General features: G+C 33.2%; 4 protein-coding genes across 5 annotated transcripts; 2 read left to right on the top strand and 2 right to left on the bottom strand.

Moving 5' to 3' along the window:
* Positions 1–1861: 1861 nt before the first annotated feature.
* LOC133829712 (phenylacetaldehyde reductase-like) lies at positions 1862–4229 on the top strand. Its single transcript, XM_062259485.1, has 6 exons — positions 1862–2015; positions 2123–2292; positions 2359–2550; positions 2628–2790; positions 3540–3726; positions 3816–4229. Exons 1-6 carry the CDS (start codon positions 1898–1900, stop codon positions 3958–3960), a joined length of 975 nt encoding a protein of 324 aa, XP_062115469.1. The 5' UTR covers positions 1862–1897; the 3' UTR covers positions 3961–4229.
* A 2928-nt stretch (positions 4230–7157) lies between these two features.
* On the bottom strand, positions 7158–11228 carry LOC133829711 (putative disease resistance RPP13-like protein 1). 2 transcript variants are annotated; one of them, XM_062259483.1, is made up of 2 exons: positions 7895–11228; positions 7158–7786 (listed from the first exon to the last, which is right to left on the bottom strand). In XM_062259483.1, exon 1 carries the CDS (start codon positions 11052–11054, stop codon positions 7947–7949), a length of 3108 nt encoding a protein of 1035 aa, XP_062115467.1. In that variant the 5' UTR covers positions 11055–11228; the 3' UTR covers positions 7158–7786; positions 7895–7946. The 2 variants fall into 2 exon arrangements, with proteins under 2 accessions (XP_062115467.1, XP_062115468.1); XM_062259484.1 differs by having other exon boundaries at positions 7158–7401.
* Positions 11229–18178: 6950 nt separating this feature from the next.
* LOC133830816 (3'-5' exonuclease-like) lies at positions 18179–18793 on the bottom strand. The gene has a single exon (XM_062260889.1). It carries the CDS (start codon positions 18791–18793, stop codon positions 18179–18181), a length of 615 nt encoding a protein of 204 aa, XP_062116873.1.
* A 2384-nt stretch (positions 18794–21177) lies between these two features.
* Positions 21178–23505, top strand: LOC133829713 (phenylacetaldehyde reductase-like). Its single transcript, XM_062259486.1, has 6 exons — positions 21178–21329; positions 21453–21622; positions 21689–21880; positions 21958–22120; positions 22816–23002; positions 23094–23505. Exons 1-6 carry the CDS (start codon positions 21212–21214, stop codon positions 23236–23238), a joined length of 975 nt encoding a protein of 324 aa, XP_062115470.1. The 5' UTR covers positions 21178–21211; the 3' UTR covers positions 23239–23505.
* Positions 23506–26774: the final 3269 nt, after the last annotated feature.

Below are 26774 nucleotides of genomic sequence, written 5' to 3'. Positions count from 1 at the left end.
TGAACTATAAAATAATTGAGATTGATTGTAGGAAAGAAAAATGTAGTCGAAAGTAAGGTGAATATATGTGAAATATCTAAAGGTTGTTGAATGATGAAATTGCTAAACAAATAATATTAAGAGAAGAGGTATATATAAATAATTAAGTAGCAAAAATGTAATTACAATTTTTTTTCGTAGGGACTAACTATAGCATTTTCAATTTATTAGAAAAAGAACTAGAAGAAGATGGAGAGATATTGAAAAAAAGTGGGGGAAAAGACTGAAAACGAAAATGGGAAAAGAGAGTGTAGAGAAGAATTTAATGCTTTTAGTTCTTTCGAATCATAAGTCAACAGCACCAATTAGTTGAAAGAAAAATAAGGCTTTATGATGAAAACGATAACTTATAAAAATGGAAGTATGTATAGGAAGACAACAAATATTTTCTGTAAAGTTGTTTAATAAATATGAAAATATTAATATAGTTATAAAAACATGTATCATAATACTTTCCATTTTCTTACAGTGTCTAAACTTTTAATTTATTATTATCTAAACTTCCATTAATCTACTGTCTATTCTTACATAAATTAGGCATTTGACTTAGCAAATCACAATGCTCACTAACCTACATTTTCTGTCTAAAACATTTGATGATATATTTATAGAACAATACACATTTAAAAAACTTATATACTAACTTTTGGTTTATTAAATGGCTCATAACATCAAGAAAGAAATGTTATTATTAAAGTCAGGACTATTATCAGCTACAGTAACAAATCTAAAAATTTTGTTCACAGAAACAAAAATAAAAAAATAAAAATTAGAAGGGACAAAAATATTAAAATATACATAAAAAGTACTAAATTATAAAATTTAGAGGACATAATTGTCAATATTTACATGAAATGACTAAATTTTAAGATTTAGAGGGTATAAATGTCAATTTTTTTTATAAAAAGGACTAAATTGTAAAATAATATATATTTTTTTCTTTTTTCATAAAAAAATTCAGTGTTCTAGGCACCATCTAGGTCACCGGGCCATATATATATAAGAGAATATACTCATTTGGTACCTTGTATTTTTGCAAAGTATCATTTTTGTACCCTCTGTTTTCAATAATGCTGATATGGTACCCTATATTTTAAAATCGTACATATTTGGTACCCTAAATTCAGATTTTATAGATAAAAATTTGTCAATATGATCAAACTGTCATCAATTATATGTAATTATGTAATTAAATTTAAATTTGTAATTTACATAATTGACAGCAGTTTGATTAAATTGACAAAATTTTATCTATCAAATCTGAGTTTATGATACTAAATATGTACGATTTTAAAATACAGGATACTATATAAGCATTATTGAAAATAGAAGATATCAAAATGATACTTTGCAAAAACATAAAGTACAAAATAAATATATTCCCGGTATATAAATCACTCGAAAAATAAAGACAAGCAATTATACATTAATTGTATTATTATTTTTCAACCATGGTCACGCTATCTTGTCAAATAATATATGTGCTAATATTATCATGACTTTTATTTATAATATAATATTTGTTTGCGTGCCATCTTATGTAAAAAAAAATATCAATTTAATCATGCATGACATCTTATTACATATATTTAGTTTCTGCTTCTTCGTGTGCAACCAACCCCTTGCCCGACATAGTTGACGACTCTGTTCCCAATACGAAAAGAGGTGATACTTTTGGTTGATTGGTCGGTAATATTTCTCAATAAGTTAGGTTACATAGTTGACAAGTACTCCTAAACATTTCTACTCATGCAAGTTAGCCTATATATATACCTGGAATGCATTTAGATGTAGTCATTAATATTATTTATCTAGTTATACATAGACATATATATATATATATTTATACTGATAGAAAATGAGTGGAGTAGGAAAGGTGGTGTGTGTGACTGGAGGATCAGGCTACATAGCTTCATGGCTTGTTAAGCTTTTACTACAACGTGGTTACACTGTCAAAGCATCTGTTCGTAATCCAAGTAAGTTCTCTCTTCATCATTTCATTTTCAAAATCCGAGTTGAAAATCCCATAAAAATCTCATTCTCTTACCAATGTTCTCTACTACTTATGTATGAATATACGTAGATGATCCAAAGAAAACAGAACACTTGGTTGCCCTAGATGGAGCTAAAGAAAGACTTCGATTGTTCAAAGCAAATTTATTGGAAGAAGGCTCTTTCGATTCGGCCATCATTGGATGTGATGGTGTTTTTCACACTGCTTCTCCTGTTATTCATTCGGCCAATGATCCACAGGTAATTAAGTGTGTTTGAATGACTGTATTTCACTGACATTTATGATCACTCATCCTTGTATTTTAGGCAGATATAATAGAACCAGCAGTGAAAGGAACATTGAATGTTCTTAGATCATGTGCAAAAGCTTCATCTGTGAAGAGAGTGGTTATAACATCTTCCATGACTGCAGTGTTTGAGAATGATAAACCTCTGACCTCTGATGTTGTAGTTGATGAGACATGGTTTTCTGATCCTGATTTTTGTGAGAGGACAAAGGTATAGACTTATATCAATTTAAGAAATGCTTGCATACATATCAATTTTAGTTCTTAAATTATTTTTCTTTGTTCTAGAATTGGTATGCAGCTTCAAAGACACTAGCTGAGAAGGCTGCTTGGGACTTTGCAAAAGAAAATAAGATTGATTTGGTCATTATTCATCCAGGAGTTGTGTTTGGTCCTCTCATACAGCCAACTATAAATTTAAGTGTCAAACTGCTTCTAGAACAAGTAAATGGTATGTATTCATATGTCTACTTCCTTTAAGAATTAATCTTTCTTATATATTAGGATCTCTCTTTACTGCTGTCTTACATTCACAATAATGTGTTTCACATTGATAATTTAGGGATTCACTTTAAACCCTACACGTGGGGCTCTTCAGTATTCTCAACCCGTGAACAGTTTTCGACACGATTTTTTTATGACCGTGTATATTATAGTTGTTTAGAGCATCTTGCAAATATTCAGAAAATTCCGAATAGTTTACCGTACCGAAAATTAGGTTCAAACATGTTGCTTTCCACGTACATAAAAAATATTAGTCACGCGTGCAACAACATGTTTGAACTTAGTTTTCAGTACTCTAAACTGTTCATAATTTTATGAAAATTTGTAGGATGCTCTAAATAGCTACAATATACACGGTCTTAAAAAAATGCGCCGAAAACTGTTCACAGGTCGAGAACACTGAGAGTCCCACCGATAAGTCCCTGTAGTAGAATTGTTCTATATATATTTACCTAACTCTATAGCTAAGTCAAACTTAAATTTAAATAACAATGAAAATTTGAAAAAGAAACTCAAGTTGTCTTTTAATTCTTCCCAATAGCTAATAAATTGACTAAGTTTGACAAAGAGATGTTGAATTTTTTTTCAAACTAATAAAAATGATCATTTGTATATTTACTCAAGTTGAATTTTTTTCACCTTATTTAGGAAAAGCTTTTTTTTTTCAATTTTTTTTTGTGTGTGAATATAATGCAGGACCTGAAACATATCCCAACACAGTGTTACCATTTGTGGATGTTAGAGATGTTGGGAATTCACATATTGAAGCATTTGAAGTTGATTCAGCCAATGGAAGATACTGTCTTGCTGGACATGTTGCCCACATTTTTGAACTCTTGAAGCTTTTTCAACACCTCTACCCTTCTTTGAATATTCCTCAAAAGTAATAAAATAATTTAAAATGTCTAAACAAGTCATAACTAAATTAACTCTATAAATATGGTTAATAAGGAAATTAATATTATTTTGCAGATGTGAAGATAACAAGCCTCTTGTGCCAAAGTTTCAAGTATCAGATTTGAAAGCAAGAAGTTTGGGAATTAACTTCATCCCTTTGGAAGTGTGTTTGAGGGACACTATTGAAAGCTTGAAGGAGAAGGGTCTTTATAACATCTAATAATCATTGGAGATTACTTTAATTAATCATTTGTATTCTCTGTTTTTTTCCCTGTTTCACTGTGTTCTATTCCCAAGTTTCTGTCGTTTTTCACATATTTTGTCGTTTTTCATTTATTTCAATTTTCTCTGTTTTTTGGTTGGTTCAATTCTCTGGTTTTGAGCTTCTTTGGATGCCTTCATTAGGGCATTTCTTCGGATAGATACTTCACAAGAATTACTGGGAGCATTATTAGTTTGGTATAAACAAAAGTTCATTTGGCAAAATAACCTATTTTTTAAAGTCATTTTGTACTCTAGCGTAGTTTTAATAATTCTTTGCAAAATGATCTATCATGATTTATACAACTAGTCGAAAATTTAGACAGATGGTCAAAAGATTCAAACAGTCGACCGAAATTTTTAGACAGCTGGTCGAAAAATTTAGACAACTGATCGAATTTTAGACAGAAATCATTTTGCAAAAAATTAACAAAAGTAGGTCAGAGTACATAGTCACTTAAAAAAAAATCATTTTCACCAATTTCGCATGAATAAATGATACTAATACCAATAATAATATTGAAAATGGATGCGTTGAGTTCTTGTTCATGCCTTCATCACTAATTCGCTGTGGAGCGTTTATATTTTCTTCAAGAAAAACTCAAACATGATAACTTTAATATGTGAACTATATATTAATTCCTTGGTAGTGTCTTTAAGTTTAAAGATGTCAAGTGCAGAAGTTTCTATAATTGTTGTTATTAAACATTTATATTTTGTAGAATTTTAGAGCTAAAATAAGTGAAATAAGTTCTCATCTTTCATTTATTTGATTCAGAATAGTCTCTGTCGTGACATTAAGAGTTGGCTGGAAATCCCATTTTCGTTGGCAAATTTCCATGCTGCCGGCTTCTTCAGCTAAGACTTTTCAAAGAACATATCAAAGCCGCAGCAATGAAAATCATGCACATTGTGTATACACTTCTCTTTAAACGTTTCAAGTTAATATTTAGAGCATCAAAGTTTGGATTAATAATTGTAACATGGAAATTAAAATGGAATAGTTCAACCACATAAAATTTAGATAACAAATTATATTGAGAGAGTAGTGTTGGTTATTGGTTCAGTGAGCTTAGTTGTCTTAACCGTTTTTTTTCCTGGTAATTCTCTCTTTATATGTATATATAAGTCTCTTGTTAGTTTTTCAGAGATTTAAGGAAAATTCTATTCTTTTGTACAGACTAAAACTTGAAAAGGGAGTTTGTAAGTTGTAAGAGAGTGTGATCAACAAAGCAATAATATTGACTGTCCGTCGAGTAGGCCAGAGATTCATTGTCTCTGTGTTCGAACCACGTATATCTTGGTGTTCTGTTTTAGTTTTTAATTCTGGGTTGTTTGTTGTTCTTAATCTGGTTTAGTTATATGTTGTGTTTTGGAAATACTTGTGTTCTTGGCAATGTGTTCTCTGCACAACAAACTGGTGCGGTGAGCATGAAACGAGCACGCAACAATGACTTCGGCAAAATATGAGGTGGAGAAATTTACTGGTCAGAATGATTTCGGATTGTGGAGGTTGAAGATGAGAACTCTTCTCGTTCAATAGGGATTGGAAGATGTGCTGAAAGGGGAGACAAGTCTTGACAAGTCGATGGAAGAAAAAGATAAAAACTTTTTATCTTTTTATTAAAAAGGTTCTGTTGGACAAAGCACACAGTCCTATTATCTTGAGTCTTGGTGACGAGGTGCTGAGACAAGTTTCCAAAGAGAAGACAGTTGCAGGAATCTGGACCAAGCTTGAAGGTTTGTATATGACAACTATTTGGTTGCAAGGCATTTTACAAGAATTAAAGTTGCTGAATGGAAAAGCAAAGGTGTACTCGGACAACCAATCTTCAATTCATTTATGCAAGAACCCTATGTATCATAAGAAGAGTAAACATATTGATATAAGACTTTTTTGGATAAGGGAGACAATTGAAAATGAGACAATTGACTTGGATAAAGTAAAAACAGAAGATAATTCAGCTGATGTTGGTACTAAAATCTTTATCTTTTTTGGAAGGAATAAGGTGGAATTTGTGGGTTTTATTCCTCCCAAAGATCAACTAATTTAACTACCTTATTTTGACAGCTGCCTAAACTAACTCTCCCAGTCACCAAATGTTGGTCTATATAGATAAGTTTCGGGGGCTGGTTTATGACATGGTTTTTTTTACAGAGAAAGAGTGAGAAGCTCCAAGATTGAACTCGAGAGAAGATCAAGAATGTGAGAGAAGAGAGTTGAGAAAGAGTGTGGGGTTTTGGGCTAGTTTATTGAGCAATTTTACTACTGTGGTGACAGTGAATTGCTCAGGTGAGTGTGAGAGTATTCCACTGAGTACGAGTGTTTGTTTGTTAGCCACACTTGACTGTATTCTTCCTCCATTGATGTTCAATAAAAGCCTCCATGATGATATTCCAAAACTGGATGTAGAAAACTAGGAAGCTAGTCTTTGAACCAGTATAATCCTGCTGTGTATTTGTCAATTTCTACTTTTCTGTTTTTATGCTTTCTCGTGTGCATTGTTTTATGGTTTATATACATTGCTAGAATTTTTCTTATAGATATATATTTGTCTATCTAACAAGTGTTTTGTGATCTTGAGAGTGAAATTTACAACAAAATGTTTTTCATTTTCATTTTGTGTAAGAATCTGATCTCATTCCTCAATTAATATAAATATTTAAATCTAATATAAAGGGCAGCTGCGCTTCATGGCTCAGCTCTAATACCATATTACAAGTAAAAAAACTATTTACCATATTACAGTAAATCTTACGACAAACTAACCCATAAGAGTTTTGTGCCTGCATATCAAGTGTCTGATTTGAAATCAAATGGTTTGGGAATTAATTTCATCTCTTTACAAAGTTATTTATAACATCTAATAATCATTGCATTACTTAATTCATCATAAGTATCGATTATATACATATATATATATATATAGATATAAAATTTAATGTGATATTATATATACCTATATACACATACACTCATCATGCTTATGTATGTATTCCCCTGTTCCCTATGTTCTGTTCTCAGGTTGATTTCTTTTCTTAAAAATATTGTCGTTTTTCATATATTTTGTCGCTATTCATATATTCCAGTGTTCTCTTCAATGCCAGATCAATGAGTTATGCCTGAACTGAGAAGAAATTAACCTCTTAAATGGATTTCCATCGAAACACTTGTGAATTCCACTAGTATAGTAATGTTTGCAGCTATTTGGAATACACTAACAGTAAAAAGAAAACCATTTGCGACAGGGCTGAAAAAAGTACAGGACATTGAAAGCACCTTCATATCCATCAATATTAAGTCAATGGATCCTTCCTTCTAATAAATCTGCCTTATCCAAATGAAGTCTTTCCTTAACTCTATCAGGTGAAGTCAAGTGTGCTAACTTCTTTAGATTACCTATACCAATCCACACAACCAAAAAAAAACTTAGAGTCAAGCTATATATCGTCAATATATATATATATATGGAAATTCTCCTATAAGGATTCATTTTAAGCTCTACCGGTAGGGTATGATCGTGCATATTGTAGCTATTTAGAGCATCCTGCAAAATTAGGTTTAAACATGTTGTTGCACGCGTGACTAATTTTTGTTATGCGTGTGGAAAACAACATATTTGAATCTAGTTTTCGGTACTGTAAATCATTCAGAATTTTCTGAAAATTTGCAGAATGCTCTAAATAGCTACAATATACACTGTCATAAAAAAAAAATCGTGCCGAAAACTATTCACAGGTCGAAAAACACTGAGAGCTCTACTGGTAGGGCTTAAAGTGGAGCCCTGTGGAAGAATTGTCATAAAAAAAACATATATAAGTATATTTGTTAGATGGTTAAATAATTGGAAGAAATCTTTTAAACAAGTAAATGAGATAGGAAACAGCAATACCTGTTGGTGTGGAAAATTACAGAGACTTGGAATTCGATGACACTGTCATCATTTAAGCCTTAATAGATATATTAGGAATGTGAGCAATAATTGGCCAGTCCTCCCCAGTCTCCCTCTGGACTCGTGATGTTAGCAATTTACAGTAGTGAATGCTCAGATCAAAAAGAGAAATGGGCATTTCATTTGGCAAGCATCTGAGGTTATGACAGTCTACAATTTCCAACTTCTCAAGGGAGGTGAGGTGTTGAAAGGCCTCGTCATCCAAGTCTTTGAGGTTTCTACAACCTAAAATCATCATTTTCTTTAAACTCAAAGGTAACTCCCCTTCTAGAAGCAACTCCTGCCCATCGCAATAAGATATTTCCAAAATCTCAAGAGATGGAAATGGGGCGTGCACGGGTGGTTGAGCTCTTGGGAGTAAAGGCATTAGTTGCTCACAACTAGCTATTACAAGCTCTCTCAATGACGGAAAATAATTAGGTAATAATGACACTTTGAGTTTATAGCACCTGAAAAAACGAAGCTTCTTAAGAAGAGGAAAAACTCCACCTTCGATAAATGACCACTCTTGGAGCTCTTCCATAAACTCAAATGTCAAGCTCTCCAAAGATCTAAAAAACGGCTTTGTCTCTGTTGCAGCAGTAGAGTAGTAAAACTCCGAGTCGATTTTCACTACACATTTCAAACTCGTAATGACAAGGTCTTTGAGAGAAGGTAGTTGTCCTAACGGTGGCAAGAAGGTACAATTATAACAACTTGCCAACTCTACCCTTGCTAAATTAGAGAACGAGTGATCTCCAATCCAATGAGGGAAACCACTGCCTTTGTAGTGTTGGAGCTTAACTTCCTTTAGATTTGGATGAGGTTCGAGGGCACCTAGTAATACTCTTTCTTTGTGCAAGTCACCAGGTTCATGACCATAACTCCATTCCAAACATAGCAAACCAAGAAACTTTTTACTCTTCAATATTGCACCCGAAACTTCCTCAATTCCACTAACATTTTGTAGTCCCTTTAGACAAAGACTCCCATGAAGATCTTCAAGCTCCTTCAACAAATCAATGCCACAAGCTTTTTTTGGTCCCACAATAAATGTATTTAGTTCCTGTAGATTTTTTAGCTTACCAAACTGCAATGGCATCGCTTCTAATGAAAAGGGAACACAAAGATGTCGCAACTTGGTTAAATTTCCTATATTAGTTGGAAGTTGAATAACTGAAGTACATCCCTCCAACAATAGTATCTCCAAATTGTACAAATAACAAATTGTATTAGGTATTTCTTCAATAAAAGGGCAATCTAGCTTCAAATATCTTAAATACTTCAAATTGCCTATTGAATCGGGAAACTTGGTCAATACATACGACTTTTTAAACCCTAATCCATTCCTTATAAGTAATACCCGTAGCCGTGGGAATGATTCAGGCAAGTGCTCTATCTTCGACCACCATACTTGATTAGGTTCTAGTTTTTGGTGCCATAAGAAGGTGCGAAGGCACCTAGCCTCAGATAACTCCTCAAATACCTTAGGCTCATAATCTTTTTGACAATCTAGCTTGTATGAAAAATGACGAATTTTGTGTGTGCAAGTAGATAATTTTGTATCCACCCCCAAACAAAACTCACCAGAGACAAACCTTGCCAAATCGTGTATAAGATCATGCATGTGAAAAACCGACTTCTTACGATTTGATAATGGCTGGAAAAATGATCTTGAGATTAGATCTTCGAAGTACTCCTCTCCAACTTCTTCAATTCTCTTCTCTTTCTGAGGATGTAAAAGACCCTCAGCCATCCACAGTAAAATTATGTCTTTTTTATCAAATTCATAATCTTTGGGAAATGTAGCAAAATAAGTGAAGCATGGCTTTAAATGCCCAGGTAAATAAAAGTAACTCAACCATAAAGCTGGAAGAATTGCAATGCTATTATTATCATACAACCCCCATATATCACTGTTCAGTGTTTCATCCCAATCCTCTTTATTTGGCTTACTGCGAAGAAGACCACCAAGTGATTTTATTGCTAAAGGAAGACCCTTGCAGCTGCCAACAATTTTTTTACCAATTACTTGGAGATCTGAGTACTCATCTGAGTTGACCACGTCAATTCCAGCACATTTGGCAAATAATCGCCAACCGTCTTTGAAAGATATTACCTTTAGGTAATGTGCTGGCTCAGTTTCCATAATTGAAGCAACCCTATTGCTACGTGTTGTCACAAGGATCTTGCTTCCACGAAACCCTGATACAAAACTACTTTTGATGACCTCCCATCCATTACGATCATCATCCCAAACATCATCAAGAACAATGAAAAACTTCTTTCCAGTCAAAACTTTCTTAACTTCATTTAACAACTCAAACTGCTCTTCATCAATTTCACATTTGTTAGAATTATGGGTCACCTTTCGGATAATTGTTTTCATCACTTTTGAACTATTTACCATTTCATCGTCTCCCACAGTAACCCAGACTTTGGTATCAAACCATTTATTGACTCTATCATCGTTGTATGCAAGTTGAGCAAGAGTAGTCTTTCCAATACCACCCATTCCCACTATGGGAATGACAGACAACTTGTCACCATTATCTATCGTGTCATTCGATAGCAGCAACTTAATAATAACTTCTTTCTCAACATCCCTTCCATAAACATCAGATTCTTCCAGCAATGGAGCACATACTCTTTCTGGATGTTTTTGTTTTTCTATACGTTTCAAACAAGGATCTTTATTCTCTAGATGAAGTTTCAATTTTTCAAGAATCTCTTCTATTTGTGGTTGTATTGCCTTATCAAAAGTAGTAAAAGGAGTTGGGATGAGTTTCATGAGTACCTTACAGCAAGCGTAGCTGCTTTGAGATTCTCCTTCTAGTTTCTTTTCCAATGCTTCAGTTTCGATCATGTAAACCAAATCATCTGCGTCATAAATGGTGTCCTTGAGATCATCAAGCCATTTCCTCACCGCTTGGTCTTTGATGAGCTTCTCTTCAGCATCAATCAGAAGTAGATCAGCCGAGGACATCATAATTTTCAATTCTTTCACCAGCTTCAGAATCCCATCTTTTCCTTTGAAGAACTCCTTCACCTCCGAACCCAACTTTTGAACCAACGGATCAAGGAAAGCAGAGAGAAGTGCTCCACCAACAAATTCAGCCATGATATTTGAACTTTGAAAGAATTAAGGAAAGAAGGATGAACACAAAAAAAAAAAAAATTGCAAAGAGATAATAAGAATTAACAAAACTATAATAGAAAAGTGGCAAACAACACTCAGATCGAGCAATACAGAGTCTTTAATTTACAAAATGTGATTTTGAGTACATACAGCTCAAAAAGCAGAATATGGACCTATTATACTCTCCACTCTATTATTATTAGTTTAGTTTAATATTGTGTAGAAAATTGTAAATACCTTACTACAAGTTATGGTCAATGGCTATACTTTTAAGATCGAAGACTTTATTTTGCATATATAATGACATAAACAACAATATAATATAGGGTAATCCTAGAATGCACCCTTCATGATTTTGGTATTTGGATTATTTTGAAAGCAATTTTTTCTTATTAGAGTGTATATTGTAGTTATTTAGAGTATATATAAAAATTTGAAATATTTTAAATAAGTTATCGTGCTAAAAATATGATTCAAATAGGTTACTTTTTATGTATATAAAAAATCAATCACATGTATAATAAACTATTTAAATCTTATATTTGGTATTATAAATTATTGAGAATTTAAAAAAAAAAAATATACATGATTATTAAAAAAAATTTATGCCAAACATTATGTAGTACACAAAAACAGGGGTGCACCTATGTACCCCTTTTAGGGGTGCATTATATCAGCACCCTATAATATAATCTGATGATGGAGTACTAGTTCAACTTTAGAGTCTTAATATTTATCATCTTAACTAATCATGGGACCCATATATCATCAAATATAATCAGAATGGACCATTATTAATTATAATATGAAAGTAAACGTTTACTTTTATTATTAACCAACAAGTTAAATAGTCCATATCTAACAAAATAGTTCGGAAATAATGAGCGGCGGGCCATCCTCTCTCTCTCTCTCTCTTAAATAAATTAATTTAGATTTTGTATAGTGGTTGCCAATCAATTGAATTGGTCATGAATTGTTAATGTAAATGAGTAGGGCGTGAATCTCATATGAAATTTATTTCTTAATATGAAAGTGGGGCAAGAGGATATAATTTTTATGAGAAAAATAAAGGCATAATTTTGTTTTTTTTAATTCGTGAAAGGTGACATTAGAAATAGAAAATTATAACTACTTGTGGTATTGTAATTCCCACATATTGACTTTAATCTCACTAAAAACTACCTTTCGGTATTTTGGTAGTGTTTTGGTAGATTTGTTTGTTACATCTGTTTCGACCGGAGTATTTTTGGTATTGTTAAAAGTTCTAAAACTAAACTTTTATATATAGCTTTAGAAAGAGCTTCAAAGGTACGATTTTTTTCATTTATAAGTTTTGGGGATTAGGGAAACACTTAGAGAGAACTTGTAAGGGTTGTGAGTGTTAGGAAAATATATGTTATTTCAATAATACTACAAAAATTAGTGTTTGTACCGAGAACATTATACCGAGAACATGTCATTTTCAGATACACGGTTCTTTTTCGCGGATTAGGAAAATGTTAAGTCCCTATACCGAGAACATGTGGTTCCCTTCTTCTTCCCTCTTTCCCTCTTTCCCTCATTTTTTCCAGAAACGATTCTCTCTCATATTTGCTCCACCTCTCTCACGCAAAAAGCCCAATTTCCATCACAAAAATATCATTTTTAGGTCCAAAATATAAAGGTTTAGAGAATAGATGGTTTTCTCATTAATATTATCAGCCTTTAAATAGGCAAATACATGATATTTACAATATATCTTGGAGAACTAATTCACGTAAAGTAATGCTAGAAAATAGCAGTAAGACTAGGTAAGTAAATATTAATTAGAATAAATATAAATACAAAGCATATAACAGAATAGACATTAATGTGGAACAGACTTTGCATTGTTTATATCTTCTATATTCCCCCACAAGATGGACAGTGGTTGAGCAAGTCCAATCTTAGTAAATAAGAGATGAAGACGAGACTTAGGTAGTGGCTTTGTGAGACAATCAACCAATTGATCATGACCTGAGATATGTTGCACACGAAGTGTGCCTTTCTGAACTTGATCTCATACAAAGTGGAAGGCCAGTGCAAGATGCTTCATGCGTGAATGAAAAACTGGATTGGCCGCATAATGAGTTGCTCCAAGATTATCACAGTAAATACTAGGAGGTTGTTGGAGATGAATATCTAGCTCTTGGAGAAGAGACTGAAGCCATATAACCTCAGCACTAGTGGTTGCCACAGATCTAAATTCGGCTTCTGTCGAAGATCGAGCGAGGCTCTGCTGTTTCTTTGAACTCCAAGAGAGAGGATTTCGTCCCAAATAGACAATATAGCCAGTGGTAAATAAGTAGTTATCACGATCACCCGCCCAATCCGCATCGCAAAAAGCATGAAGTTGTGATGGAGATTGGCGATGGATGATAATACCATGTTGAGACGTACCATTAAGGTAGCGAAGGAGTCTTTTGAGTGCAGCATAGTGAAGATTCGTAGGCTTGCGCATGTATTGGGAGAGCTTGTTAACCGTAAAGGCAACGTCCGGCCTCGTTAAGGATAGATATTGTAGACTGCGAACTAGTGCACGATACTCAGTAGGATTAGCTAAAGGCAAGCCATCAATGAGGTTGAGAGAGGGATAAGTGACAATGGGTGTAGATACCGGCTTAGCATCTGACATCTTGGTACGTTCTAATAAATCTTGAACATACTTCTTTTGACTTAAGAACAACCCATGCTCATGAGGCAGGACCTCAACACCAAGAAAATATGAGAGTGACCCCAAGTCTTTTAGGGAGAAGCGAGAAGCCAAGCTAGTGAGAAACACTTGTAGAGCGGAAGATGAAGGACCCATAATAATAATATCGTCAACATATACCAGTAGATAAAAAGTGACATTATGATGCTTGTAGATAAACAATGAAGAATCAGCAATAGAATTGCGAAAACCATAAGACAGAAGATAAGTACGGAGCTCTTGATACCAAGCTCTCGGAGCTTGTTTGAGGTCATAGATAGCCTTCTTAAGCTTGCATACATGAGTGGGCTTATCTTTATCCAGGAAACCCAGAGGCTGTGACATGAAGACATGTTCATTAAGATTACCTTGAAGAAAGGCGTTGTTAATATCAAGCTGTCGAATATTCCACCCATTTGTCACTGCAAGAGAGAGCATGAGTCTGACTGTTGTAGGTTTGATAACTGGACTAAAAGTCTCTGAATAATCAATCCCAGGCCGTTGATGAAAACCCTTAGCAACAAGGCGAGCCTTGTAACGCTCAATTGCACTCGTAGATTTTTATTTAACTCGGCAAACCCATTTGCATCCAACAACATTCTGAGAGGGGTGAGAGGGAACAAGTTCCTAAGTAGCATTACAGACCAAAGCATCATATTCCACTGTCATGGCAAGACGCCACTGAGGATCTTTTAGAGCTTGAGTAATGTTACGGGGTTCCGTTGATTGAGCTTGAGTAGTGGTTGGATTGACAAACTTTGGGTTGGGCTTAACAATATTATTTCGTAGACGAGTGACAATGGTTCTAGTGGGTGTGGAGGAGGTGGTGGTGAAGGGAGATTAGGTGAGACAATAGGAGTTGGTGGGGTGGTGGACGGCGGCTGGGGAGGTGAGGGCGGTGGTGAGATGGTAACAGTAGGTGGTGTTTGAGGCTCAATAACAGGTTGCACAGTGGGCTGCATAGGAGGCGGCAATGCAATAGGTTGGGCCACAGTGCACCATTCAACAATGTTCGTAGGAGAGATGGGAGTAGATGTTGGACTAAAGGTGGGAAAGGGAAAGACATTATCCACAAATCTGACGTGCCTAGAGACATACACCCTGTTAGTTGGAAGATGTAAACAATAATAGGCACTCTGTGATGGAGAGTAACCTACAAAGATGCATGGAAGAGACCGATTATCAAGTTTATGACTAGCATATGGACGCAGCCATGGGTAACACAAACTTCCAAAATTTTGCAATTTGGAATAGTTGGGTGCAGTCCCAAAAAGTCGAAGATAGGGAGAATCATTATTAAGTGTTGGAGTTGGGAGTCGATTAATCAAATATGTGGCTGTAGCAAATGCATATGGCCAATAATTTAAGGGCTTTTTGGCATGAGAAAGAATGGATAAACCAGTCTCGACAATGTGCTTATGTCTACGCTCCGCAAACCCATTATGTTCCGGAGTGTGAGGAGGAGTAGTAAGATGAGAAATGCCATGATGGGCAAAGTAAGGTTTAAGTTTTTCATATTCCCCACCATTATCACTAAACACTTGAACTATTGGCTTCTTAAAAAATTTCTCAACAAGTGCTTGAAAATGATAAAAAGTTTGTTCAGTGTCAGACTTTTTTTTGAGAGGATATAACCATGTGTATTTTGTAAAATGATCAACAAAAATCACATAATATTTGTAATTGTCATTTGAGAACAGTGGCTAGACCATACATCAATAAAAATTAAATCAATAGGAGCACTAGAGGTAAGAGTAGAATCAGAAAAAGGTAGCTTGTGGCTTTTATTTATATTGCATGAATTACAATGCGACATAGAGAAATCAGAAATAGCTAATGAAAACTTGGAGTTTAAAAGTCTAAGAATAGAACTAGATGGATGCCCAAGCCGATGGTGCCAATCATGAATGGGCTTTTTGAAACTTGTGTAGACTCGAGGAGGTTTCGGGTGCCATTCATAAATACCAGCTTTAGATGGCCCCTGGAGAAGAGTGGTGCCCTTCGACTATTCCTTGACACGAAAAAGAGAAGGTAAGAATTCAATTGAAGTGTTGTTTTCTTGACAAAACTTTGAGATGGAGAGGATATCTCGTGAGATAGATGGAACGTGTAGGACATTAGAGAAAGTAAAATTTTTAGAAAGAGTGGTGAGAGAGAAAGAACCAGTATTTGCTATGGGAAGGGATGAGCCATCACTAATGACAATTTCATCTGAGCCATCATATGGTGCATGTAATGAGAGGTTGTTGAGATCATTTGTGACATGGTGGGATGCGCCGCTATCCAGGAGCCAGCCATGGGATGAGGTGCCATTGTGAACAGCTTGCATAATGTGAGCTTGAGGTAAGGAAGGAGGCTGTCGACCCATTTGAGCAGATCGAGCATAGACCGGAGTGGGAACCTCAATGGTAGGAAAAATGGTCTTGAATATATTGCATTTGTTGAGAGCATGACCAGTGACCCGACACCATTGGCATTTACCCAAATATGGTCGTTGTGGATTGGTTGAAGAAGAAGATTGAGGAGTGGGAAGCAGGGGTGGTGATGAAGAGCTTGATTGTTGACCTTTAGAATAATTTTTTCGGTATTGGGTAGCATGCACAGTGGTCGGGAATTGGGCAGGAGAAGATGTGTTAGCAACAACAACCTCTTTTGTGATTAATTTTTCATGAAGTTCCTAAAAGGAAATAGGGGTGTCTCGAGCGTTGACGACGTCAATGACAGACTTGTACATCTCATAATCAAGACCTTGGAGTACCTTGTCAATAATGTCCTCATGGTCCATAGGCTTTCCCATAGTAGCGAGACGGTCCGTGCACCGCTTGATGGCTTGCATATACTCATGAATCGATTGATTAGTGTGAGTAAGTTTGGAGAGCTGGGTCTTTATTTGTTTGACGTGACCACGTGATGTACTAGCATATGTGGAGGAAATGATATCCCACGCCTCCTTGGTAGTGCTAGTTTGAGAGACAAGAGGTACAAGATCTTGGGAAAGAGCCCCAACGAGAGCACCAAAAACTAGTCGATCTTGGCGGAACCAAGTCAAGGCTGCTGGGTTGGGGGCAGAAACACTTCCAGTGGTGATGGTTTTGGGAGGAGAAGGAAAAGAGCCATCGATATATTTCCACAGATCATAACCAAGAAGTGTTGCTTGCAACTGAGTTTTCCAGGCTATGTAATTGGTGGGTGTTAATTTGATGGTGTTTTGCAATTGGAGAATAGTAAATGGCTTAGCAGGCTCATTAGTATTAGGAATGGTGGATTGTTCATTCGCCATTGGAAGGAAGAAAAAAAGAAGAATAATAAGGTGGGATCGTGTGGGCTCTCTGATACCATATAAAGGTTTAGAGAAGAGATTGTTTTCTCATTAATATTATCAGCCTTTAAATAGGCAAATACAGGATATTTACAATATATCTTGGAGAACTAATTCACGTAAAGTAATGCTAGAAAATAGCTGTAAGACTAGGTAAGTAAATATTAATTAGAATAAATATATATACAAAGCATATAACAGAATAGACGTTAATGTGGAACAGACTTTGCATTGTTTATATCTTCTATACAAAACTCTCCCAAGATAAGGGATTTCTCTCTATTTCTCAAGATAAAATTTATTTCTTCATTTATATATATATTTATAAAATAGTAATTTATTTTTGTATTTTATGGAGTTTTTTTAAGGTGGTGGTGCGAATTTTCTTAAGCTCCAATGAAATTTGAAGTTGGTTTGCTCTTTTAAGATTCAGATGTAATTTGTTTTTAATTTTTTTGTTTTGTTTAATGAATGGAGAGATTTTGTTTATAAATGAGTCTTATTTTTTTAAAGTTAATTTGAGGATAATCTTAATTTTTTAAACAATTGATCCTCTAACTATACACCCATAAACTCAACTCTAGTACCAAACAATCTCATGATTTTGGTTGAACTCGTAGCCGTAGATCATGGATAGATTTCTGAAGCACTCGATCAACTTCTCAGTCTTTCATTTCACAAGATTACTTTACCTCTGAATGACAACTATATATAATTAATTCAATTTCCACAATCACACGGTAGAAAATTGAGTTACATTAGAGCATCAACAATGCAAGTAATTTTAGGTGTTGCCAAAAAAGTACATAAATTAATATAAAATATTATTAAAATTTTAGAAATAAAATAAGCAACGTTGCCTGAAACTGGCAACTTCTCCGACCACAACAAACAAAAATCTTACTTGGAATTGACAAAATTTGATATTTTATATAATAAATATACTCAATACACCAAACATTTGGAGATGCTCTTAGAAACTTTGATATCTCTACATACAAGTACTCGTACTAATTAATAGTAATACCATAATCGACCAACACAGATCATTACAAACTCAACTCAACTCAACCAGCTTTATTTCCAGGCTTCCAAGACCCTCCCAATCTCAAAGGACACGAAAGCATCAGTGCACGCGTACTGAACCTGATCCAACGTCAGCCAGCGCGCGTCCCATTTGCTCAGCTGCACTTCCCGCGGCTTCTCCAAATCCATTTCAAGAAACTCCCTCGCCAAACCCTTCAACCCAGCATTCTTCATTCTCCGGTCGCCGCCGGAGGCCTCCACCGCAAGGTCCCCGAGTTCTACGCAAGTTGTCACATCCACGTCCAACTCCGACGCCAGCCTCTCAGCGTCTTTATAAACTCCGGCCCCGACGAAGGTGTAGTTGCCGTCACCAAGGAACTGAGTGAGCGAATCGGGGAAGTTGGGAGCGTGGAGTATCTGGAAGATGAGGCAGCGGCGGCCGACGCAGAGTTGGAGGAGGGCGACTGGATTCGACTGCCCACGCCTGAAGTTGGGTCTCCACTCGATGTCGAGCCCGATGACGAGACGGTTCAGGCGGCGGCGGTGGATACGCTCGATCTTGGCAATCCATGAATCGACCATGCCCGGGCTGTTGGTCACTAGCGTCTGAACGGTGTCGTTTCCGACTTCGATGTTGTAATGATCGTAGGTCTCTTCATTATCCATGTCGATTATCGTTAGCCTATATACGAACCAGTTGGAACATGAGATAAGTTTTATGTGTAATTTATATTGAAAGAGAAAATATTATTTGATGTAGCAGAAAAGTCTCGAAATATGTTGAATTTAATTACAAAATATTGTTGAGACCTCTTTACCATAGCAAGAAGTTTACTTAATGGCAAAGCAAAATAAAGCAAGTGAAGAGTCACTTTGGAAAAGTAAACAAATATAGTGGAGTTTCTCTCTCTCTCTCTTTTTTTTTTTTTTTTTTTCAGTTGATTGTGAGTGTTAAAAAATTGAAAGAAAAAATTAGAAGTTGTGTGAAAAAAAAAATTGAAAATATTATGAAGAGTTTAATATATATAAACCACCCTTATTGGCTTATTTTAAAATATGGGCTTGGGTCAAGCACGACACGAATTGAAAATTGGCACGACACGACATGGGCCTGAGCACGGCACGGCAAGCCTAAAGGCACAACACGAAAGCACCAACAATTAGCCCGAAAGCACGACACGATAAAAAACCCGATATTTTGACATTAATAATGATAATAAATTTTTATTTATCAATTATCTATAAATTAAAATGATAATAAAAGTCTATTATTTTTCTCAATGTTTATATTTTTATCATTATATTAATTTATTTTAAGATTTGTGAGTTAATTTTTTTAGCATTTATTAGTAAATATTCAAATTCTAATAATTATTTTTTATATGATTTTTTGTTAAGTATTGTTAAAAAGTATATAAAAATATTTACAATTATAATTTAAACAAAGAAATGAATTTAGATCGGTGATGAGTCCATTGATTGATAAAGAGGAGGTGGAGAGTTCAATTTTCCATCATCACATTTTTTGGCAATAATAAAATAAGCCCAAATAAAGAAAGTAGACCGACACAACATGGGCTGGGCCCATGGGCCGTGCGAGGCTTACTCTTTTAAATATGGGTTGGCCCAGCTCAGCACGAATTGAATATGGTTCGATTCGAATTATTCAGAAGTACGAAAATGTGGACCGGGCCAGCCCACATTTATAGTTCTATATCATATACCGTTTCATTTTACTGTTATACTTTCCCTTTTCTTACAGTTAATTTTATTATCTAAACATCCATTAATCTACTGTCTATTCTTACATAAATTAGGCATTTGACTTAGCAAATCACAATGCTCACTAACCTACATTTTTTGTCTAAAACATTGATGATATTATAGAACAATATACATTTAAGAAAGTGAAAACTTAATAAATAGCCTGTTGATATTTAAATTAATCATTTATACCCATATAAATAATTTTTTAAAGTTTCTACCCATTTTTACTATGAAACTGACTGAATTACCCTTTCTACATTCTTCATAATTCATCATTTTCTCATAAATACAAATGAAACAGATAAATTTTAAAAATTAATATAATAAAGAAAATAATTTTATTTAGAAACAAAACAAAAATAAAATAAAATAATAAATTACGTAGAGGGCATAATAGGGATGTTAAACAAAAAAGTGGCTATTTTTGTAATATTTTTTGACAGGAGTTATTCTTCAACTTGAAATCTAAACAATGAGTATAGAATCTAATTTCCACTTTAAAAAACTTATATACTAACTTTTGTTTTATTAAATGGCCCATAACTGATCGTCCACAGTGACGAACCCAAAAATTTTATTCACAGGGGTAAAATTTGAAAAAATTATAATTAGAAGGGACAAAAATATTAAAATATACATACAAAGTACTAAATTATAAAATTTAGAGAACATAATTGTCAATATTTACATGAAATAACTAAATTTTAAAATTTAGAGGGTATAAATGTCAATTTTTTTATTTAAAGGACTAAATTGTAAAATAATATTATTTTTTTTTCATAAAATAAATTCAGTGTTCTAGGCACCATCTAGGTCGGCGGGCCATATATATAAATCACTCGAAAAATAAAGACAAGCAATTATACATTAATTGTATTATTATTTTTCAACCATGGTCACGCTTTCTTGTCAAATAATATATGTGCTAATATTATCATGACTTTTATTTATAATATAATATTTGTTTGCGTGCCATCTTTTGTAAAAACAATATCAATTTAATCATGCATGACATATTATTTCAGAGTATCTATTATTACATATATTTAGTTTCTGCTTCTTCGTGTGCAACCAACCCCTTGCCCGACATAGTTGACGACTCTGTTCCCAACACGAAAAGAGGTGATACTTTTGGTTGATTGGTCGGTAATATTTCTCAATAAGTTAGGTTACATAGTTGACAAGTACTCCTAAACATTTCTACTCATGCAAGTTAGCCTATATATATACCTGTAATCCATTAAGATGTAGTCATTAATATTATTTATCTAGTTATACATAGACATATATAAATATATATATTTATACTGATAGAAAATGAGTGGAGTAGGAAAGGTGGTGTGTGTGACTGGAGGTTCAGGCTACATAGCTTCATGGCTTGTTAAGCTTTTACTACAACGTGGTTACACTGTCAAAGCATCTGTTCGTGATCCAAGTAAGTTCTCTCTTCATCATTTCATTTTCAAAATCCGAGTTGAATTTTATTAGTTTCTATATACCAACTTAAAATCCCATAATAATCTCATTCTCTTACCAATGTTCCATGATATATATGTAGATGATCCAAAGAAAACAGAACACTTGGTTGCCCTAGATGGAGCTAAAGAAAGACTTCGATTGTTCAAAGCAAATTTATTGGAAGAAGGCTCTTTCGACTCCGCCATCATTGGATGTGATGGTGTTTTTCACACTGCTTCTCCTGTTATTCATTCAGCCAATGATCCACAGGTAATTAAGTGTGTTTGAATGACTGTATTTCACTGACATTTATGATCACTCATCCTTGTATTTTAGGCAGATATAATAGAACCGGCAGTGAAAGGAACATTGAATGTTCTTAGATCATGTGCAAAAGCTTCATCTGTGAAGAGAGTGGTTATAACATCTTCCATGACTGCAGTGTTTGAGAATGATAAGCCTCTGACCTCTGATGTTGTAGTTGATGAGACATGGTTTTCTGATCCTGATTTTTGTGAGAGGACAAAGGTATAGACCTATATCAATTTAAGAAATGCTTGCATACATATCAGTTTTAGTTCTTAAATTATTTTTCTTTGTTCTAGAATTGGTATGCAGCTTCAAAGACACTAGCTGAGAAGGCTGCTTGGGACTTTGCAAAAGAAAATAAGATTGATTTGGTGATTATTCATCCAGGAGTTGTGTTTGGTCCTCTCATACAGCCAACTATAAATTTAAGTGTCAAACTGCTTCTAGAACAAGTAAATGGTATGTACGAATATATACATATGTCTACTGCTGTCTTACATTCACAATAATGTGTTTCACATTGATAATTTAGTAAAATTTTGTCATCAAATTATTCCACTAATATATATATTGGACAATTATCATATAGGGGTTTCACTTTAAGCCCTACCGGTGTAGCTCTTCAGTGTACTCGACCCATAAGTCGTACCGAAAATTAGGTTCAAACATGTTGCTTTCCACGTACATAAAAAAAATTAGTCACGCGTGCAGCAACTTGTTTGAACTTAGTTTTCGGCACTGTAAATTATTCATAATTTTCTGAAAATTTGCAGGATGTTCTAAACAGCTACAATATACACAGTCATAAAATAAATCGCGCCGAAAACTGTTCACTGGTCGAGAACGTCGAGAGCCCCACCAATAGGGCTTAAAATAAAACCCCTATAAAAAAATTGTCATTTACCAAACTCTAAAGCAAAGTCAAACATAAATTTAAATAACAATGAAAATGTAAAAAAGAAACTCAAGTTGTCTTTTAATTCTTCCCAATAGTCAATATATTGACTAAGTTTGACAATGGGATGTTGAATTTTTTTTCAAACTAATAAAAATGATCATTTGTATTTTTACACAAGTTGAATTTTTTCACCTTATTTAGGAAAACCTTTTTATTTTAAATTTTTTTTTTTTTTGTGTGTGTGAATATAATGCAGGACCTGAAACATATCCCAACACAGTGTTGCCATTTGTGGATGTTAGAGATGTTGGGAATTCACATATTGAAGCATTTGAAGTTGATTCAGCCAGTGGAAGATACTGTCTTGCTGGACATATTACTCACATTTTTGAACTTTTGAAGCTTTTTCAACATCTCTACCCTTCTTTGAATATTCCTCAAAAGTAATTTAATAATTTAAAATGTCTAAACAAGTTATAACTAAATTAACTCTATAAATATATGGTTAATAAGGAAATTAATATTATTTTGCAGATGTGAAGATAACAAGCCTCTTGTGCCAAGGTTTCAAGTATCAGATTTGAAAGTAAGAAGTTTGGGAATTAACTTCATCCCTTTGGAAGTGTGTTTGAGGGACACTATTGAAAGCTTGAAGGAGAAGGGTCTTTATAACATCTAATAATCATTGGAGATTACTTAATTAATCATTTGTATTCTCTGTTTTTTTCCCTGTTTCACTGTGTTCTATTCCCAAGTTTCTGTCGTTTTTCACATATTTTGTCGTTTTTCATTTATTTCAATTTTCTCTATTTTTTGGTTGGTTCAATTCTCTGGTTTTGAGCTTCTTTGGATGCCTTCATTAAGGCATTTCTTCGGATAGTTACTTCACAAGAATTACTGGGAGCATTATTAGTTTGGTATAAATAAAAGTTCATTTGGCAAAATAGCTTATTTTTTAAAGTTATTTTGTACTCTAGCGTAGTTTTAATAATTCTTTGCAAAATGACCTATCATGATTTAGACAGCTAGTCGAAAATTTAGACAGATTGTCGAAAAATTCAAACAACTGGTCAAAAAATATAGACAACTGGCCGAATTTTAGACAGAAAACATTTTGCAAAACATTATCAAAAGACAAAAGTAAATCAAAGTACAAAATTATTTAAAAAAATAAGTCATTTTCACCAATTTCGCATAAATAAATGATACTAAAACCAATAATAATATTGAAAATGGATGCATTGAGTTCTTGTTCATGCCTTCACCACTTTTCTCAAGTCTTCATCACTATTTCGCAGTGGAGCGTCTATATTTTCTTCTGGAAAAACTCAAACATGATAACTTTAATATGTGAACTATATATTAATTCCTTGGTAGTGCCTTTAAGTTTAAAGATGTCAAGTGCAGAAGTTTCTATAAATGTTGTTATTAAACATTTATATTTTGTCGAAATTTAGAGCTAAAATAAGTGAAATAAGTTCCCATCTTTCATTTATTTGATTCAGAATAGTCTTTGTCGTGACATTTAGAGTTGGCTGGAAATTCCATGCTGCCGGCTTCTTCAGCTAAGACTTTTCAAAGAACATATCAAAGCCGGAGCAATGAAAATCATGCACATTATGTATACACTTCTCTTTAAACGTTTCAAGTTAATATTTAGTTCATCAAAGTTTGTATTAATAATTGTAACATGGAAATTAAAATGGAATAGTTCAACCACATAAAATTTAGATGACAAATTATATCGAGAGAGTTATGAATAAAATACTACTAGTTGGTACTATAGGTTATTCGAAGCGAGTTTCAAGTTTGATCTGCACAATTAGTGCTCCAGCGCTATCTAAGTCAGAAAACAAAGTTCCTGGAAATATGAATTAGTGTCTGAGCGCTCACTACAAGAAATAAGTTCTTTGCCGGCGCAATTCGTAATTGTGCTGGCAAAAATTACTTTCACCGGCGCAATTCGTGAATTGCGCCGGCAAAAATCAACCCCTTTACCGGAGCAATTTTACGCCGGTAAAGGTGACTTTTGCCGGCGCAACCCCCGAATTGCGCCGGCAAAGATATGGTGTTAAAAAATGTCATAACTTTTGCCGGCGCAACCCCGAATTGCGCTGGCAAAAGTCACCAGATTTTAAAATAAACATACAAACTTTTGCCGGCGCATTTCACCTAACCCGCCGGCAAAAGTCAAACGTGTTTTTTAAATTTCCACATGTTTCAAAGAAGGTAGGTGGGTATACTTTTGCCGGCGCATTTAGTTGCGCCGACAAAAGTGAAAAAATGCGCCGGCAAAAGTTGAAATAATTAAAACGACGTCGTTTGAGTGTAGGGTTTAGTAAAATACTTTTGCCAGCGCATTTTTAGACTTTTGCCAGCGCAACGAAACGCGCCGGCAAAAGTTATAACGATATACTCAGCCGCCCGAGCCTCCTTCTTCCCCATTTCAGTTCTCTCTCTGAAACACAAAGCTTCTCTCTCTCTCTCCTCTGTGATATACTCTCCGACCACCGTGAGCCATTATCCCACTGTGGCTTCTCTCTCAAGGTTAGTGAAGCTTCTCTCTCAAGTTAGTATTCGAGGTTTTTTAACATTTTTGGATTTTTTTTCTCTATATTTTGTTTTGTAATTGTATTTTTTTTGTTATTCTCTCCCTATATAAACAGGTGTGTAGCTACTCTCGGTAAAACAAGTCTAAAAATGTTAATTTATATATATATATATATTTATATATGTTTATATATATATATTTCCGTTTATATATATATTTATTTCGTTTTATATATATATATATATTAATTTATATTTATCAGTTTATATATATGTATATATTTATATATATAAGTATATATTTATATTTATATATCCGAGTATATGTATATATTTATATATCCGAATATATATTTATGCATTTCAGTATATGTGTGTATATATGTTTATGTATATGTGTAAATGTGTGTGTATATATGTTTATTTAATGTTAAATTTTTTTAGAAAATTGATTAATATAAATGTATGTGTGTGATATTTGGTATTATAGTTATATTTTTCTGTTAAAAAAATAAATAAATATGTGTAGTTTTATAAAAATGAGATTAATAATGAAAAAGAAAATATGATTTTAGTATTTATTAAAAAAAATTTGATTTGAGTATGTATATTTTTTAATTTTAATGCTTAGTATGTATATTAAAAAATAGATTAGATTATGTATATTAAAAAAATATATATTATATTTTTTATATTAAATATTACTTGTTTATAAATATTTATTAAATAAATTGTTTTGATGTTACTAATATAAAATGATATAAAAAGATTTGATATATGTTATTAATCTTGGTTTATGTTGTGCATGTTATGAGAATGTTCTGTATATTGCTCTGGGAATATTCTGGTTATATATGTGTTTAATTTGTAGGTTTTTCAATTTTTGGGATAGTTTGAAATATAGTCGTTATGCTGCCCAAATTTTGTTGGAGTTAGTAAAATTTATAAAAGTTTAATAATTAATTAAATAAAAATTTAAGTATAATTAAAAATTCATCAAAAAATTAATTTTTAACTATAATTTAAATAAAATAAAATTACCAATCATAATAATTAATAATTAATTTTAACATTAATATTAGATGTTTTGTAATTGAAAAAGTTAAAAATATAAATGATTTAATAAAATATAAATATAATAAAATTATTATTGATTAAGTAAATAATCCAATACAAATTGAAGAATTTAATAAAAAATTACAAAATGGAGATTAATGTATAATTAAATTAATTTTAAATTAAAAGTAATAAATAAGTAAATGTTAAAGTAGACTAGTCAACGGACACGTGGCAGTACATGATTGATCTACATTGTTATTATTCTTAAAATATTTTTTAATTTAAGAAAAAAATAAAATTTACATTTTTTAAAAAAAAATTCAAAATTTTTTTCAACTTAAGATTAAGTATGAAAAATACATTTTTTTTAAAATTTAATTTTATATTGTTAATATCCTCAAATTTTTTAATTTATTATTATTATTATTATTATTATTATTATTATTATTATTATTATTAAAATCTTCCTATTTATCATTTTGTCTACTTGTTTGCAATTAAAGATTAAGTAATTTTGTTTAAAATCTAAGTAATAATTTAAGATTAAATATTTTTTTTACTCAATCCTAAATAATTGATTAAAAGCAGCAAATTTGATTTTTTTTT

This window comes from Humulus lupulus, chromosome 4 (assembly GCF_963169125.1).
Source record: "Humulus lupulus chromosome 4, drHumLupu1.1, whole genome shotgun sequence".
In the NCBI taxonomy this organism is placed as follows: domain Eukaryota; kingdom Viridiplantae; phylum Streptophyta; class Magnoliopsida; order Rosales; family Cannabaceae; genus Humulus; species Humulus lupulus.
Note: the sequence above shows the minus strand (reverse complement) of the source record. Positions and strands in the feature narration are given on the sequence as shown.